Source organism: Schistocerca piceifrons, chromosome 3 (genome assembly GCF_021461385.2).
Source record: "Schistocerca piceifrons isolate TAMUIC-IGC-003096 chromosome 3, iqSchPice1.1, whole genome shotgun sequence".
NCBI lineage: Eukaryota > Metazoa > Arthropoda > Insecta > Orthoptera > Acrididae > Schistocerca > Schistocerca piceifrons.
In genome coordinates, this window is record NC_060140.1 from 523,101,080 (window position 1) to 523,121,163 (window position 20,084).

General features: G+C 39.1%; 1 protein-coding gene across 2 annotated transcripts in view; it reads right to left on the reverse strand.

Moving 5' to 3' along the window:
• Positions 1–2,652: 2,652 nt before the first annotated feature.
• LOC124789638 (2-oxoisovalerate dehydrogenase subunit beta, mitochondrial) overlaps positions 2,653–20,084 on the reverse strand; it is an 89,145-nt gene continuing 71,713 nt past the window's right edge. For both annotated transcript variants that reach the window (XM_047257065.1, XM_047257066.1), the window contains exons 7-8: positions 15,416–15,502; positions 2,653–3,040 (exon numbers count right to left, since the gene is read on the reverse strand). In XM_047257065.1, coding sequence (XP_047113021.1) covers positions 2,900–3,040; positions 15,416–15,502 — 228 coding nt within the window. In that variant the 3' untranslated portion in view covers positions 2,653–2,899. The remainder of the gene's footprint in view (positions 3,041–15,415; positions 15,503–20,084) is intronic.

Here is a 20,084-nt window from a genome sequence, read left to right on the forward strand (position 1 = left end):
TCAAATGCAACATATTGCCGTGATAGCATGAAAACAAAGTTAGAGATTCCATGCAGTGTATCAGTGTAGACACAGAAAGTAAGTTCAAGTAATCAACATGAGAAATAGCAGATATAATTTTCTAGCATGACATTCATTGGTGTGTGTGTGTGTGTGTGTATGTGTGTGTGTGTGTGTGTGTGTGTGTGTGTGTGTGTTTTCAGGGTCACAAATGGTAAACTGCAAAACTTCTACAAAAAAAAAAAAAAAAAAAGTTTAACAAGTTATTCCAGTGGCTTGGAGACACTGGATCATGGTAGACATTGCACAGTTAACAAACCAGATGTGGAGAAGCAAGTGTTAACAATAAGCAGACAACAGTTCCAAAATAAATGTTGTGACAAATTGCAGCTACTAAATGAATCATCTACACTCTTGCAAGATCTGCATGAGCAGTTAGTCATCCTTATGACTTAAAGTGTGTGCCTAAGCCACAAAAAGCATCACATCTGATGATTACATATCTGCCAATGAGCTCTAAGGCAGAAGACACTACCAGGTGTAACAGTATGAAATGAGCGTTAAGATACAAATGTGTCGACATGGAACATTTGTTGTGAACGAGCCTTAATTTTTTTTTTTTTTTTGTTTGGTTGGTATGAAATCTGTCAAAGATATTTAGTATACATCAAGTCATGGAACAAACAACAACATATGTGAAACTTCCTGGCAGATTAAAACTGTGTGCCCGACCGCGACTCGAACTCGGGACCATTGCCTTTCGCGGGCAAGTGCTCTACCATCTGAGCTACCAAAGCACAACTCACGCCCGGTACTCACAGTTTTACTTCTGCTAGTATCTCTTCTCCTACCTTCCAAACTTTACAGAAGCTCTCCTGCGAGTACCGAGCGTGAGTCGTGCTTTGGTAGCTCAGATGGTAGAGCACTTGCCCGCGAAAGGCAAAGGTCCCGAGTTTGAGTCTCGGTCGGGCACATAGTTTTAATCTGCCAGGAAGTTTCATATCAGCGCACACTCCGCTGCAGAGTGAAAATCTCGTTCTGGGAACAACATACGTTTTCATCGTGTTAACAATGTCGAATTTTGTACCAGAAAGTGATGATTTGCGGAAAGCATTAATTTTTTGTTTTAATTTGAAAAAAAGTGCTGCAGAGTCGCATTGAATGCTTGTCGAGGCATATGGTGATCATGCTCTATCAGAAGCAACATGCAAAAGATGGTTTCAATGCTTCAGAAATGATGATTTTGATGTAAGAAATCAAGAACGCGAAAGACCACCAAAAAAGTTCGAAGACAATGAATTGCAAGTAATATTGGATGAAGATAGCAGAACCAAATAGCAGCAATGCTAAATATTCAAATAGCAGCAATGCTAAATATTGCACAACAAACAATTTCTGACCATTTGAAAGCTATGGGAAAGATCCAAAAGTGTGGAAAATGGGTGCCACATGAATTGAATGAAAGACAGATGGAAAACCGAAAACCCATTTGTCAAATTTTGCTTCAAAGACATGAAAGAAAATCAATTTTACATCGAATCGTTACTGGCGATGAAAAATGGATTTATTTTAAGAATCCTAAACAGGAAAAATCATGAGTTAATCCGGGACAACCATCAACATCGACTGCAAAACCAGATCGATTCGGCAAGAAGACGATGCTCTGTGTTTGGTGGGATCAGAAACGTGTGGTGTACCATGAGCTTCTAAAACCCGGTGAAACTGTGAATACTAATCGCTACAGACAACAAATGATCAATTTGAACTATGCATTGATCAAAAAAACACCAAAATGGGCCAGAAGACATGGCAAAGTAATTTTTTTACATGACAATGCACCTGCACACAAAGCAAAACTGGTTCAGGATACAATCAAAACACTTGGCTGGGAGCTGCTACCCCACCCGCCGTATTCACCAGACTTGGCCCCTTCCGACTACAATTTGTTTTCATCAATGGGACACGCATTGGCTGAGGAACACTGCGATTCCTATGAAGAAGTTGAAAATTGGGTGTCTGATTGGTTTGCTTCAAAAGATGAACATTTCTGTTGGCGTGGTGTCCACAAATTGCCAGGCAGGTGGTCAAAACGTATAGAAAGCAATGGTCAGTACTTTGAAGAAAATGGTTTTACTTTTCAATTCAAAATTAGTGTTTCATTAAAAAACAAAACAAAAAAAACGCTCATTTCATACCGGTACACCTGGTATTATTATTCGTTTCATATCAATGTGTGGATGGGAAACTACACAGAGCTCTGTAGTTTACCATGGCATTACCAAGTGCTGTTTATCAACATTTTTTGCATGGCAAATTGGAGGATGTTATCTTTGCACAAAGCCATTGGTTGTGGTTTATGCAAACCAATACACCTCCCACTCTCTATACTTTGTACAGCTGTACCTAATCCAAATGTATAATGAGTTAGTAGATCCACTGCAACCACGGCCAAAATTTTCAATGACAGTTACATATTATACAACATGATTCAATTCTACCTACCTACCTACCTACCTACCCCCCCCCCCCCCCCCCCCCCCCCCACACACACACACTCTTAATATCAACTGACTTCAGCTGAGAGAACCTTCACTCTTACATGTGTAATGCTCATTCATTGATACAACATTCAATACAGAGGGAGGGGAAAAATTATGGAGTTTTTATTTTATTGGAGTAATAAATTCATATAAAAGTTTCAGTGACAACAACAGTACAAATATATAATTTAAAATGGACATAATTAACATCTAGTTTACAAGCTTATTTTAGAGCTCAGAATTTCTATATTTCATGTATTCATTATATGAAAGTTATGCACTGAAAACAGAGATAACAATAAGAACTTTAATGCAGTATTGCCAATGAATACCCATTTTCTGGTGAAGAAACAGTAACATTAATATTTGAGGACAGCTTGTACTGCTTCCAGGCAGCGCCATTTTGTGGGAATGTAAAAAGGCTCGAAGATACATGGAAATGGTGTATCAAAGCCTGTGACCCTTTGTACCGGTGCTTCCAGATGTAGAAAACACTCTTCCTGTAATAAATACAATACAAAAGTTTGAAATATTACAAACATCTACTAACAGAGCAGAAACAAGTTCATGCTAACCTCAGTCTATAGTTGTCTCATTCTGCCCACTCTCTCTGGCAGTATTGTAATGAGTAACACACATTACCTTGTCTAAACTAATACAGAAATGATCCAACAGAACGTCATGAAAAATATGAGAGACTAAGAGTCATGTCATGAAATATTTAAGGCGAAAAAATGTGGAAGCCTGTCACAAAGGACAAAGCCTTAGTTGATTTCAAAATGGATCAATTTTGACAAAGAAATGTGTACTGAAATGAGGAGAGAGGAACAAGGAAAATGAAGAGAAAGAAAATCCTGTAGTGAGATCACAGTAGAATGTCTTTATGCTCACATGTGGCTTGAGACAGAAGAGAGAAAATAAGGTGGATAGAATCTCAATGACGTGACTGACTTATTCAGAAGAAGAAACTTAAGTGACTAACTACCAAATAAAAATTCAGCTCTCTCCTCCTCCAACGGAGGCTAGTGAACAATGACAGGAACACCAGGAGACAGTGCAATTCCAGTTAATTTCAGGTTGGAGGGAATGACATTATGGCTGCACAACAAAAGGTGGGGTATTGAGATTCATGGTTTTGCCTGTATAGGAGTAATTCTGAGTAAGGTGTTATGTATGAACAAGCCAAGAATGGTGTCATCCCTAGTTAGTGGTTGCTATAAACTCTAGGCTAGAAAGATGTTAGAACTAGCCAAAATTGTTGTTTAATAGGTGAAAGGAACTGGGGGGATGGCTCCCTCATACACCAACCTATTTATGGGTCGCTTAGAGGAAGCCTTCTTTGTTACCCAGGCCTGCCAACCCAAAGTTTGGTACAGATTTATTGATGACAGCTTCATGATCTGGACTCACAGTGAAGAAGAACTCCAGAATTTCCTCTCCAACCTCAACTACTTTGGTTCCATCAGATTCACCTGGTCCTACTCCAAATCCCATGCCACTTTCCTCGACATTGACCTCCATCTGTCCAATGGCCAGCTTCACACATTCGTCCACATCAAACCCATCAACAAGCAACAGTACCTCCATTATGACAGCTGCCACCCATTCCATATCAAACGGTTCCTTCCCTACAGCTTAGGTCTTCGTGGCAAATGAATCTGCTCCATCCTGAATCCCTGAACCATTACACCAATAACCTGAAAACAGCTTTCGCATCCTGCAACTACCCTCCTGACCTGGTACAGAAGCAAATAACCAGAGCCACTTTATCATCCCCTCAAATGCAGAACTTCCCACAGAAGAACTCCAAAAGTGCCCCATTTGTGACTGGATACTTTCCGGCACTGGATCAGACTGTGTTGTGGCTCTCCAGCAGGGATACGACTTCCTCAAATCCTGCCCTGAAATGAGATCCATCCTTCATGAAATCCTCCCCACTCCACCAAGAGTGTCTTTCCGCCGTCCACCTAACCTTCGTAACCTCTTGGTTCATCCCTATGAAATCCCCAAACCACCTTCCCTACCCTCTGGCTCCTACCCTTGTAACTGCCCCTGGTGTAAAACCTGTCCCATGCACCCTCCCCACCACCTACTCCAGTTCTGTAACCCGGAAGTTGTACACGATCAAAGGCAGAGCCACGTGTGAAAGCACCCACGTGATTTACCAACTGACATGCCTACACTGTGAAGCCTTCTATGTGGGAATGACCAGCAACTAACTGTCCATTCGCATGAATGGACACAGGCAGACCGTGTTTGTTGGTAATGAGGATCACCCTGTGGCTAAACATGCCTTGGTGCACGGCCAGCACATCTTGGCACAGTGTTAAACCGTCCGGGTTATCTGGATACTTCCCACTGACACCAACCTGTCAGAACTCCGGAGATGGGAACTTGCCCTTCAATATATTCTCTCTTCCCGTTACCCACCAGGCCTCAACCTCCACTAATTTCAAGTTGCCGCCCCTCGTACATCACCTGTCATTCAACAACATCGTTGCCTCTGTACTTCCGCCTTGACTGACATCTCTGCCCAACTTCCTTGCATTTACACATGTCTGCCTGTGTCTGTATATGTGCAGATGGCTATGGGTGTGTGCGAGTGTACACCTGTCCTTTTTTCCCCCCCTAAGGTAAGTCTTTCCGGGGATTGGAATGACTCCTTACCCTCTCCCTTAAAACCCACATCCTTTCGTCTTTCCCTCTCCTTCCCTCTTTCCTGATGAAGCAACCTTGGATTGCGAAAGATTGAAATGTGTGTGTGTTTTTGTGTGTTTTTTATTGTGTGTATCTACCAGCGCTTTCTCCTTTGGTAAGTCACAGCATCTTTGTTTTTATATATATCTTTCCCACATGGAATGTTTCCCTCTGTTATATTCATATCATTAACTTAAGTGTGATTTTTATACAAAGGCAACAAACTCTGCTCTGGCTGTAGAAAGTTTATTATAACCCTGTCCGGTTTCACGGCAGTTTAGGCGCATCCTCAGGTGATCTTAACAGGGACTGGAAAGGGAGTATTTTACAATTTTTTTTTTTTTTTTACACAGGTTTAGTGAATACAGTTACATGGAGTAGAACAGACCCACACATTAACTACTTACGTAATTGTGTCTACACCATTATGTAATGCTTTCTTGAGGCATCTCCCCATCATGCACATCAATGATAATATTAAAACACGCTACAAGTGTTTGTCAAATAGATCAAATGGGGTGTCCCTAAAACAAAATAAAAAGACTATTTGCTGTGGAGAGAGTAAAAAAAGCTCTTCAAAGCATGCTAAATTGTATACAAGCACCAATAAAAAATACCATAACATCAGCTGGAGGTGGTCTGTGCAAATGCATTTTCCTCATGGTTGCTTGCACAGGGCTCTACTTAGTTCAGCAAGGTGATACTATGGTATGTTTTTATTGGTGCTTATATAAAATTTTGCATGCTTTGAAGGGCTTATTTTACTCTCTCTGCACCAAATATTCATTTTATTTTATTTTAGGGACACCTCAGTTTATCTATTTGGCGAATGCTTCTACCAGGTTTTAATTTTAACAGTGACATGAAGGACAAACAGACTTCAAAGAAAAGCATTAAATAATGTTTTAGACACAATTATGTAACTACTTAATTGTGGGTCTATTCTCTCCATGTAATAGTTTTAATTAAGCCTGTGTACAAAGAAAATACTTCCTTTACAATCCCTGTTTACATCACCTGAGCATGCACCTAAACTGCCATGAAAATGGTCATGGTTTCAATAAACTTTCTACAGCCAAAGTGGTGTTAGTTATCTTAATATAAAAATGTGGACATTTGGATGTAGCTGCCTGCAATTCAAGATATGTGCTTAAGTTTGAACTGGAAAGTAATGATGCAGATATACTTTTTCATGCAGGCAGTGGTTACACCTCTATATTCATCGGTTGTATTTTCTAGCTTTGATCATTGAATTATTGACTTAACAAAATGCATTGTGAAGCTGGTTGGGGTTCCATTCCACATTGTTATCTTCACGACATACCAACCTCATTCAACAAGCAGTTAACGAATAATGTACAAATGAGCTCTGATGAGCTTAATTCTCACAACAGAATTGCAGAAGGAACAGAGAAGATAATATGAGTAAATATCTAAGCTTCAGTATGGAGCCACTGACAGTGACTAACAAACTAGGATGATGGTGGTGGTGGTGGTAGTTAGTGTTTAACGTCCCGTCGACAACGAGGTCATTAGAGACGGAGCGCAAGCTCAGGTTCGGGAAGGAAATCGGCCGTGCCCTTTCAAGGGAACCATCCCGGCATTTGCCTGAAACGATTTAGGGAAATCACGGAAAACCTAAATCAGGATGGCCGGAGACTGGATTGAACCGTCGTCCTCCCGAATACGAGTCCAGTGTGCTAACCACTGCGCCACCTCGCTCGGTAAACTAGGATGAAATGCTTCTACATCTTCATCGATGCTCCACAAGCCACCATCCAGTGTGTGGCAAAGGGTACCCTGTACACTAATAGTCATTTTCTTTCCTGTTCCTTGTAAATAGAGAGAGGGAAAAATGACTATATATATGCTTTTGTATGAGCCCTAATTTCGCGAATCTTGTCTTCACGGCCCTTACGCGCAATGTATGTTGGTAGCAGTAGAATCGTTCTGAAGTCAGCTTCAAATGCCGGTTTTCTAAATTTTCTCAATAGTGTTTCTTGAAAAGAACATCCCTTGAGGGATTCCCATTTGAGTTCCCGAAGCATCTCCAGAACACTTGTGTGTTGTTTGAACCTACTGGTAACAAAGCCAGCAGCCCGCTTCTAAACTGCTTTGATTTCTTCCTTCATTCCGACTAGGCGTGGATCACAAACACTTATGCAGTACTCAAGAATAGGTAGCACTAGTGTCCTATATGCAGTCTCCTTTACAGGTGAACCACTCTTTCTTAAAATTCTCCCAATAAATCGATGTCGACCATTCACCTTCCCTACCACAGTTGTCACAAACTCTTTCCATCTCATTTTGCTTTGCAACATTACACCCAGATACTTAAACAACTTGACTATGTCAAGCCAGACACTGGTAAAACTGTAACTGAACATTACAGATTTGTTCTTCCTACTTTTCCACATTAACTTACACTTTTCCACATTTAGAACTAGCCGTCACATTCATCACACCAACTAGGAATTTTATCTAAGTCGTCTTGTATCTTCCTACAATCATTCAACTTCGACACCTTACCGTACACCACAACATCATCAGCAAACAACCACAGTTTCCTGCCCACCCTGTCTGCCAAATCATTTTGCTCGTATTTTTGTTAACAGCCTGCAATGGGACACTATGTCAAAAGCTTTGCAGGAATCTAGAAATATGGAATCTGCCTGTTGCTCTTCATCCATAGTTTGCAGTATATCATGTGAGAAAAAGGCAAGCTGAGTTTCGCAAGAGCTATGCTTTCTAAAGCCTTGGGATTTGTGGACATTAGCTTCTCAGTCTCAAGAAAGTTTATTACATTCAGACTCAGAATATGTTTAAGGATTCTGCAGCAAACCAAAGTTAGAGATATTGATCTGTAATTTTGCAGGTCTGTTCTTTTACCCTTCTTATAAACTGGAGTCACCTGCACTTTTTTCCAGTCGCTTGTTGGGACTTCGTGCTGGGTGAGAGATTCACAATAAATGCAAGCTAGGTAAGGAGCCAAAGCCATAGAGAACTCTTTGTAAAACCAAACTGAGATTCCATGTGGGTCTGGTGATTTATTTGTTTTCAAATCTTTCAGCTGTTTCTCTATGCGACGGATGCTTATTACTGTGTTGTCCATCTAAGAGTCAGTCTGATAGTCAAATGATACGTTTGTACAATTCTCCTGTGTGAATGATTTCTTGAATGTGATAATTAAGACTTTGGCATCCATTTTGCTATTTTATCTGCCACACCAGATTGGTCAACAAGGAACTGAATGGAAGCCTTAGACCCACTAAGCGATTTTACATAGGACCAGAATTTTCTCAGGTTATCTGCCAGATCTTTTGCTAAGATACGATTATGGCAGTTGTATGCTTCGTGCATAGATCTTTTCACAGATGAATGAATCTCTACTAACCTTTGCTTGTCATCATTTGTGTGTTCTCTTTTGAACCTGGAGTATAACAGCCTCTGCTCCCTCAGCATCTTCCGAAACTTGTTATTAAACCATGGTGGGTCTTTCCCATTCTTTATACGCTTACTAAGCACATAACTCTCCAGACCACAATCTATAATTTGCTTAAACTTTGCCCACAAATCCTCAAACTTTGCCCACAAATTTGCCCATAAATTCTATACATCCATCTTACTGGGACTAAGTGATATCAATTCACTGTCTAAGTGAGATGCTAACAACTGCTTATCTGCTCTACCTAGCAGAAACATTGACAAGGTTTGGTCTATTTGTAGCTACACGAGCTACGACATTTCTATTGCATGTGAGCTGCAGAGCTAGCTGTTACAGACAGTTTTCAGAAAACTGTGTTCAAAAGTATTTCACATGACTGTCTGTCTGTACCTCCTGCAATGAATCCATAGATATCTGTCTCTACTCAGGAGGTTAACGTCGCCTCTAACTAGTATTGCATGATCTGGGTACTTCCACATTACCGACTGTAGACTTACTTTCAATAACTCTATAACTGTCACATTGGAGTAGGAATTAATCTGTTTTCGCTTACACCTGTTATACGTGGCCAGATAACTTCACTGTCACGCTAAACTTCGACCTCAATAGAGACAATGATTTTTATCAAATGCAATAACCATTCCCCGTCCTATGACCTCTAATCTTTCTTTGCGATATATGTTCCATGACTCACTAAATATCTCGGAGCTTTCCACTTTGAGTTTCAGCCAGCTGTCGATCAAAAGATAATTTGAGAGCAAGAAATTTCCTGGATGGCAATAAATTTGGGAACTTTGTTATTAATACTTCGACAGTTAACTAATAAAATTTTGACAGTCAAAGTGTCTTTACTCTGAACACTGTCTGGCTTCCTTTGCTGCGTATCAACTGGTGACTGTTCATCAGAACACCTCAAACTACTATGTAGCCTAAAAAACCCTTATGCGCACTCCAAGTACTTTGCTACCTGAGTAGCTGCTTCCATTGTGTAGCGCACCCTCCGATCAAGGGGAGTCCTACAAATCCCCATACGACAATGTAGTTCTAGAAATCTGCAGCAAAGACCATCGCAGAGTCAATGAAGCCTTTGGTTGAGACCCTCCACTTGGCTCCAAACTGAAGGACCCCAATCAACTCTGGGAACAATGCTGCAAATTGTGAGCTCTGCTTGCGCCCCATGCTCGAAGCCAGCAGTCTTCACCACCTCCATCAGCCGTGTGTATGAACTGAGGATGGTCTCAGAACCTGTGTGATAGGCATCATCGGTGCTGATGTGAGCCACAACTTGCAGAGGACTGCACCATGCACGCTCGATAGCCGCAGGCAATGTCACCTCCACATCTCAGATGAGGCCTCCCTGGCGGACATACCAAGTGCACATTGGCTTTCTTTCCAGCCATGAATTCTGTCTGCCTAAGGGGCTCCATAACATGCCCAACACTGGAGCTCCTGATAACTATTAACCCCTCTGCCCATGTGCCTGCTTGGACCCTGCCGAAGGAGCAGCCACCTGTCCATGTCAGGCCAGACAGCCAGTCTCTACATTGTTTCTCCACCTCGAGCAACACGAAAGCATTACCACCCATCACTCACCCTGCTGTGAGGGCAGATCCACGGCGTTGGGTACACTAGGAGGTGCCTCGGAAGCAGAGCCTGTGGGCCACAGCATGACACAGTCCGAAGCATGACTGACAAAGAATGACTCCCTTCTAGATGGATAATTTCTGAGTGGAAATCAAATTAGCTCACAAGACACTGACTGCAAGCCTGAAGGCATTAGACAATGAAGGATGGAGGAACAGGCAAGTTTATGGAAATGGGAGCCAGCCAGGTAAAGCTGCCACCCATCAATCCGCTATAGTTGAGTGGTTGCCTTTCACGTATTTTACTTATTGTTCCATCCAGGAATTTCCATTATTGTTATACCAACAATTAGAAATATAGCAGAGCACAAGCATCATCTGAAGGGGAAACAATGACTGCTGAAATTAAGTTTACCAGGACAGCCGCAAGTCGCAATCAGTAGGTTTTATTTTTTACCAGTTTTGATCCATAACTTTACAAGAGACATCATCAGAAACTATTTGAAATACAGTAGTTGGCTGACTACATTGCCAACAATGTAATCACCCAATTATTGTGTTTTAATCAGTTTCTAATGATGGTCTTGTAAAATTATAGAGCAAAAGTGGTAAAAATAAAACATACTGACTACGACTTGTGGCTGTCCTGATAAACTTAGTTGGAAATACCACCAGAGGACAGACCTTTACACATGTTTGTTGTTAATGGGTCCAAAATTACAATTACTTTATAGTGCACAACATAGCTTAAAGTATGCCAAAATGGAGTATTCAAACTTTTAGGCACAATACTAAGAGATAGTGGGGACAGCTTCATTCAACCGAAGAACGATGTCACTAGTGTAGGCAATGGGCTGCATTTAAACATTTGTTAAACAAAAGTAAAAGTCTTCTGATTGGGGGTTTCTACACACAGCTCTTTTTCTTTAACAAATTAATTCCTCTTCATACAAATATTAAGTATGCCATTTTTACATAAATATGGTAATATTTATTTTTTGGTAACAACTATTTAATCAATGATATCTTCTTGGGTTAAGAGAGGTTCTTCCCACCATTTTTAGCATTGTGCGTAAAAATATGCATTACAGGCTTCAACTTTGCTAGGTTTTAATTGTGCCTTATTTTACAGGGTAGGTTGTATTTCCTTTGACTTCCAGTCTATGTATGAAATTAAGTCATTCACTGCCATACAAAATGCAAAAAGATAAGCTTAGTTAAACTTGTTTCTTTGCTTTGCAAAACTTACTGAGACATTTTTGATTCACTATAAAAGTGATACAATCCCTGCTTCCATTTCTTGCTGCAGATTTGACAACTTTGATCTGTAATTTACTGTCAACATTCAATGTGTTAAAAGAAGAAAAACTTACAGTAATCAGTTCTTCAGCAAAATTAGCACAGTTCACATTTTAAAAAGTGTCTTGGAATGACACATCAAAATTTAGCGTGGGATTTATTGGGGATCGATTATTGAAGGAACTTCTAAATAGCAACAGTCACAGAGAGAGGCACAATGGAAGTAAAACATGAATCTATGAAGTTTATAGTTGCATTTATTAAAAGATTGTAGAAAAGTGTCTAGTAAACTATCCTCTAGTTAGACTTATTTGTTGTCTGGGCCCAAGAAATACTGCGTTAAATGAAAAGTCCTGTCTAGAGAAAATGGGGATGATTTTCATCAACTTGGTGGACAGCAACAATGATTGTTCAGATGAATGTGACAGCCTGCTCCTGCAGTATAGAAATTTTGTAGAATCTGATCCATGCACCGCTTTTTCCACTTTTGATCCCATATCCCAGAATTCTAAATTGGATTTTTTTAAATATATTGTTTGAAAATATCAGATGATGTAAAAATTCTGCTGATATTGTCACATGGACAAGCCTTCATACGTAAGAGGATTCTTAGTAAACAAAATGTTGGAAGATGTAGAAAACCTAAAGGAGTGTTCTTAAATTTCATTGAGAATAATCAAATACCACATCAGTCTTTATGGTGGCTTACTAAAAGTGAAAATATCAAAAGAGCTTGTGTGTCCAGCAAGTAACACTAGGCAGAGATACATGCTGTATGTTGAGAACAAAAAAAGGCAAGGAAGCTGAAGGTGTCTCTGAAAGAAAGAGAAAACTGAAGAAGAATTTAAATCATTAAACAAGCAGTGAGCTTGTTTAGAAACTGATATTGTAAAGCTAACAAAATCGGCTGATGAGTTATTAAAGAGAGCACAGAAGGCAGTGGGTATTGCCTTTTGTTATCAGTCAAACACTTTCCGAAGAACAGCTACGGAAAAGATGGAGGGTATAACTGAAATTGAGGACCAAATTGAAGAAAAAAAAGGAAGAGTTTAAAGAACTAAGCAAAAATTTCACTATGATCTGAAAATCAACAGTGCTGCACAAGAGGATGTTAATGCAAGAAATTTCAGATTATAACAACAACAACAACAACAACAGAAGACATAACGTCTGAGAAAGGGAAGAAGATAATAACAACAATAATAGGGAGGTACGTTATTCTTATATTTTATGTGAAAAATATTTTATTGAGGCCTACAGTTTATGAAATTGCAGTTGTTTTACTTGTTTAAGATTTTTATATACTCTTTAAGAACTCCTTATATTTATAAGCTTCTTATAGATATATATTCATTTTTCCAAAGAAACAATACCAGAGAAGGAAAGTTACTACTCACCATATAGCGGAGATGCTGAGTTGCGATAGGCACAACAAAAAGATTCACTCAATTATAGCTTTCGACCATTAAGGCCTTTGTCAGCACACACGCACACTCACGCAAATGCAACCTGCACACACATCTGAAGTCTCATAGAACTGAGACTGCAGACATGTGAGCAAGTTACGTTTGCGTGAGTGTGTGTGCACGCGTGTGTGTATGTGTGTCTACTGCTGACAAAGGCCTTAATGGCCGAAAGCTATAATTGTGTGAATCTTTTTGTTGTGCCTATTGCGACTCAGCGTCTCCGCTATATGGTGAGTAGCAACTTTCCTACTCTGGAATTGTTACATTCCATTCTGGATTTTCCATTGTTTGATTTTTTCCAAAGAAAAGTGTACAAACAATGGTATATACCAATGAAAAGATCTCGTTTTCATATGTTGGCAAAAGTACACCATATTTGGAGAAGTATGAGGAACACACTGTGTCTGCCAAAGCTACTTTACATCTAATGGATTCTCTATTACACAAAGGCTATTCTGTAACAACTGACAATTTTTACACATCAGCTGGATGTGCTGATTATTTGGTCCAATGCAGAATAGATATCTGTGGAATTCTTGAAGCAAGTAGACACCTGAAGATGGCGGCCAGATGGATCGCCGAAATATCGTGTATTGAAGATACATACCAGTGAAGAGCATACTCATATACGGTGCCGGGAAAATCTACGGGATCACACCTACTGACTGTTTGCAGCCATAAAACTTAAAAAGGGAGAAATCAGAGCTTTTCAAAGAGGTGAAGTCATGGTCCTAAAATGGCAAAAACAATTTGCACTTTGAGCACTGTACTCAACCCATCATTGAATACAATAAAAACAAAAGAAGACAATGAAAAAAGTAAACCTTAACTGATATCTGATTACAATGATAAAATGGAAGAATTGACAGAGCTGTTCAAGAACTTCCTCATTACAAGACCATGGCAGAAACAGCAGAAGAAATATTACAACAAAAAATTTGGCATCTTATTGATCAGTATCTATTTAACAAATTTATTATATTCCAGAAAATTCAAACATCAAGAAAACAATTTTGGTATTTAGGATGAATGTAATTGAGACTTTTGAAAAAATACATACAAGCATTACTTAAACACATACAAGACAGATAGAAAGGCACGTCATATCCCACATACTTCTGAGCCCAATACAAAAGAAACTTCGTAGAAAATGTGCTGTATGCTGTTCCAGAAGAAATTCTGATGGGGGAAGGATAGAAAGATATCAGAATGCCGGCTGAAGTGGCCGCGCGGTTCTGGCGCTGCAGTCTGGAACCGCAAGACCGCTACGGTCGCAGGTTCGAATCCTGCCTCGGGCATGGATGTGTGTGATGTCCTTAGGTTAGTTAGGTTTAACTAGTTCTAAGTTCTAGGGGACTAATGACCTCAGCAGTTGAGTCCCACAGTGCTCAGAGCCATTTGAACCATTTGATATCAGAATATGGTACAAAGATTGCAATGTGGGCTTGTTCACAGAACCTTGCTGAAGCTTTATCACACCCAGAAATTTTTTTTAGTAAGCTTCTCGTGCATTTGCAATGTTGAACATGATTTGCACATTCCCCACGTTATGCAAGTCATCTATTAAAACTTGCTTCTAAATTCAGTTTTTTTTCCTTGTTGCATTCCTTTTAATACTATCCTTACAACTATTCCAATTATTGAATAAGAATGTCCATAATTTCGGACAGAAAAAGTGGAAAATCACTTGCAGTTGGAGTGTCAACTAGGGGTACAGAAATAGTTAGTTCTCCCACAACCTTAAGCCTTATAAATTTTTTTTCCTCTTACTATTCTCTCTCTCTTCTGCCAGATAATGCTCATGTTTCTGGAAATCAGCAATTTTAAGCATTTCTGTGTGTTTTCATATACTGCCACTTTGTAAATAGATTTTTATCAGCTTGAGATAAATTTCCTCAAAATATGTATCTTGAAACCATTTATTTGTGACATTACGAGAACTTGAAACTAATTTTCAAATGTCAGAAAAATCACTTGATGTGAAGTAATTATTAAAACATATTATAAGCTGCTCTTGTACAGAAACATTCAGGTGGGTCATATGAAGAAGACAGCACATCCAGACATCAACTTATCAATGCTATAAGCTGTGTCAATCATGCAATTCAGGTGTTCAACAGTTGAATACCACGTACCATACATGAGAGAGTTATGATGTCAATGAATGGTTTAATGGTGGATGTTTGGAAAAATTTATGTCAAGTTCCCAAATTTAATCAGCCATGTGACCTGCCTCTATGTTGATCTTCATGATGAATAAGATCCTAGGAGTATCTTTTTCACTATTCATTTCATAAGTATGACTAACTGACACTTAGATAATTCTGAAGTAATATTTTAAAATACTAAGCAGAAAAAACAATGTAATTAATAACTAATATTTACCTGTATTGTTGCAGCTAATTCAGCACCAAAGCCACATGTCAGTGGAGCTTCATGTGCAATAACCACACGGCCTGTTTTCTTCACAGACTGAAACAGGAAATTTTCAATTTCATTTGTTTTTAATGTCATCAGTAAGTCCAGTAACTAAAGAATGTCATAAGTAAGCGGAAGTCCATGCTACAATTCTAACAGCAAACATACATGAGTTCGAGTCTCGCTCCGGCACACAGTTTCAATATGCCAGGAAGTTTCACATCAGTGCACACTCCGCTGCAGAATGAAAATCTCATTCTGGAAACAAACATACACGTTCTATCGCCCCCACCTCCCGTCCCTGTGCAAATCTATCAACACATTATTCATACCATATTACATGCAAATTCATTATTTGATATTACATGCAAATTTATTATTTGAATGATAATTTTCAGTATGCTGATTACAATGGCACATTAACTTTTCTGGAAACTAGGTTAATTAAAAGTAATGAATAACTGAAATTATCATAACGGTATGTAATGGCAGATATTGACTGAGCTAATTGGGAGCCTCGGATATTCTGACACCAACCATTAGGAAGTTAAAACTCCAGATTTTAAAGTAACATATTTTCATTTTCCTGTAACTAATTAACTTAACAGATAATTGGTATTGAAACTAGATAACCCAAAACTACCATTTTTTGTGCCATTATACCTGTTTAATTCCCACGGTTACCTCTATACTTATGTTGCCCTGAAATTTCTCAACAATTAAGCCACTAATTAAGAATTAGCACAATTTATCATAATTTCAAATATGGCAATTGTACTCATAAACAGATAATTCACAGCATAGGCATACAGAACAGTTCTGTGAACTTTTTTACTTTATTAGCTAAGAATTTATTATGTAAATTTTATTAGTGTGTATAGCTCATCCATTCCAGTAAAATTTCAACCACACAGTTTTATAAACAAATATACAGTTTCCAATGTTACAGAATATCTTTATGCTAGTTTATAAATAGCTCTTCCCTCCCAAAAATCTGCAGTCTGCTGACAGCACCAATAAGACTAACTTCCCTTTGTTAGTATCCACAATCACTTAGTAAAGTTGATGCAGCTGGATGCAAGTTTGTGTTTATTTTGATCAAGTTTTAGATTAAAGGATATAAGAGCCTGTTGGCCATCATATTTCGGAACAATATTTATGCATAGTTTACCTTGTTGACAATGCATCTGTGTGAAATAACTGCGCAAACTTATTTGGTTCTTGGGAGCATAGACTGTGTTTAACAGACTTCACTTCGTAAATGCTTTTTTCAGTGCCACATTAAATGTTTATGGTGATCTTAATAACGTACACTGTTTAACTGCTTGCTTTTATAAATTTGAATTATCAGCCGAGTTTCACAATAAGAGTTACCTTTGAAACTCATTGATTGGGTGGTCTAGCCTGGTTATCTTGATATATGAACAGAAACTTTAGTGAACTAGTCGTTGCCCTACTGGTTGGCAAAAGTAATAAATGTGTATCCAAGTGAAACTAAAAAACAGTGCTGCTGCACCCTTTATTGCATAACATTGTTCAATAACCCAGAAGTTTACAGTGTGGAGTCAACGAACTTAGGTGCTACTAAGAACAACAACACCATGAGGGTCAAACATGGTTAGTTCTGTTTCACATTTGGCTGCAACACGATGTTGCTTCCAAGCTACAAAAATTTTTGTATGGCACGATAAAGAGGAACTTCCAGAATAACAGACAACAGACACTTCTGAAGTTTGTTAAAGTATTTTTTATTTTAACAAATATAACAATACAGTGATCTACAAATAAAAAAGATGCCCTCTTTCATAAAAAATAACAAAATTCTGCATGGCAGTACCAATATTGCTTTACTGAAATAAATGTTGGACACTAATGAAACAATAGACCAGAAGAGCAGAAAGGACACAAATGAGATTTCTTAGAAATGTGGTGAACTATATCTAACTGGACAGGAATTGATTTGACAATATCAGAAGAAAGCCTAGTGGAGAAATAATAAAATGCAGAAAGAGTGGGAGAACACGTGGCAGGATAAGAAGGGTCAGGATTCCACAGATTTTATTGAACTATGAGTTGAAACATGGTTATGGCATGATGTCATATGATTTTTAACTCTAAATTCTCTTTTGTAATTCTTTTCCCAAATAAAATTTATGCACACACTTTCAGTATTCTACACAATGATTTTCACCTTCTACAGACTCACATTCTGGCAGTCAACACATCTTTCAAGTAAAATTCTGGATCTTCTATTTTAAATACAGTCCCTCTTAGAAAAGACACTGATGACATTAACAGTGACTTTTACGAGGACTGCACACAATTATATCCAGAAACATTATATGACCATTTCCAATAATATTATCCTGAGACTTGAATTTACAAACTAGCTTTTTTACCAACAGTTACGTTGCATATTGACATGAAATTCACTGCTGCAATATACTCTGTCAGAATTTTCCTATCTGTTTCATTTCTATAAGGTTTCTTTCTGTTGTTAGTAAGCCAGCAGTTGTCACTGAAATATCATACACTATAAATATAGCCTCCCCTTATTGTTTCAGTGCATTTCATGCTTTGATTAAACCAATTCTGTAATTAATATTTTTGCAAGTTGCGTGGGAAGAGAAGACGCCATCCATTCATCCCTAGTAATCATCCAAATACATGGGCTTGATATGTTTTTCCATCAATACTACGAATATGACCAAAGAAGCATACTGTTCACCGTATGGAAATATTGCACTGTCCCTCTTTTTATCCCTCCCCAGCTTCCCATCATGACCAAAATTATTTAACTCATTGTATAACACATTGCAGCTTGTCATTTTCCAGCAGGAACGTATAATTGCGCACACACACACACACACACACACACACACACACACACATACACACACACTTGTAAAAACAAATAATGACACGAGCTGCACAGCATTCACTATGTAGTAGCAATCAGTGTTGCTGGCTGCCATGCTGTGGATTGCCAGTTGAAATATGACCACCAACAAATGTTTGTTATTTAGAATTTACGATTTCTGGAAGGTTCTCAAAAATTGTTATGTCTGTCATATTTGCATAACCTGGAATATTCTGTGTTTGTATAAATAGCGGCAGTCTCTGTCCATGGCAACACTCTCCATCTAGGAGGCAGTTCTCTTCTGTCTGTACACTGGCACTGATAATAAACGTACTTTCAGTGCTATGTGCTGTACTTTACTGATGACCCTGCTTTCAGAGTGACCACTGCTTGGTGGAGGTGCTGAGTATTCATAACACCTACATCCCTGGGCTCCAATTAGGCAACACCCACTGTGGCACTAAATACAGAGAGCATAAAGTGATATTTTGACCCACGTGAACTGTAAGGGCAACAGCTTGCAAGTCAGTAACCAGGGATAGAGTACAAGAGTGTTGACCACATTATTGACACACACAGTTAGCACTCCCTTGGGTGTCCCCAGTAAGGTCATCCTATTGGTGGAGGGCATATCCCTGTAACACACTAGCACCGGTCTGTTTAAAATGTGTTTCTTGTGAACACAAGCACATGGGACATTCCTGGGCTAGGAGTTTCAGTTCCTCCACATGTGTGCTGTACCCACTGATGTTCCACTGTAGTATGAGAGACCACTTTATTGGTGAGGTTCTTCTTTCACCCTTTTTCTCTGCTGGAGTGGGGATCATGTGACAGATGGAGACATTTTTCCCAGGCAGGCTTCACGTTCCATTGTAGCCAAAACTGAAACTGTCATGTAGAATGAGATCTATATGACCTTACAATTTATGATCTGCTTTCTTCTTTGGTCAGCAATTTCCATTTGGTTTGACTGCTAGATGAACATCTGTGGCAGTGACAGTGCCAATGCTGGCCTGTTTACTAGAGTCTGCTTGTTGAGGTGCTGGAAAATCTATAAGTCAGGAACTGTGGCCTTTCCTGATGTTATGGGGGAGCTATAGGCTTCATAATAAAGCACTGCCAGAGCAGCACTTACATATGAAGGTGTTAGTGGTAGCACTATGATCCTCTGTTGTGCAAAGGCATTGGCTTTCTGAGAGCTGAAGCACATACAGGTCTCATTGTTTTATGGATATTTTTTGCCTTGCCTTATGGGATACGTTTTGTTGCTTTTATCTCCTGCATCTTCCATTCTTCAATGTAGACACTGCAGGGTACACTCCAGACACGAAGATCCACACAGCAATTAACACACTTCAGAGAAGATGAGCTAACAAATCCTTAGTGGGTTTATTACATTTACAGCAAGTGGCTTCTCTTTTACACTCTATATTGGTGCCCAAAACATTGATGTGTAAAACAGCACATTGGGCTGGGTATAGAAAGCCCCACATTCAAGCAAATGAAATTGGTCTTTATGTGCTCTGTAAGTGTTATTCTTCTGAAAATAACAATAAAGGTATTGGATTTTACGAATTTGACATTTTCCCTTTTCGCACATCAATCACACCAAGCTTTGGCCCAATCATCCTATAGATTTCTTTGTGAAAACCTGTTCCAGCTCACATGCCCACTGGCGGTCATAAGGCACAGGTGGACAGGCAAGCGACACACTGGCTGTCAAACTGCTAGGCCATAGTCTACACCATGCTACTTCACTGGCAGAGCACATGCAGA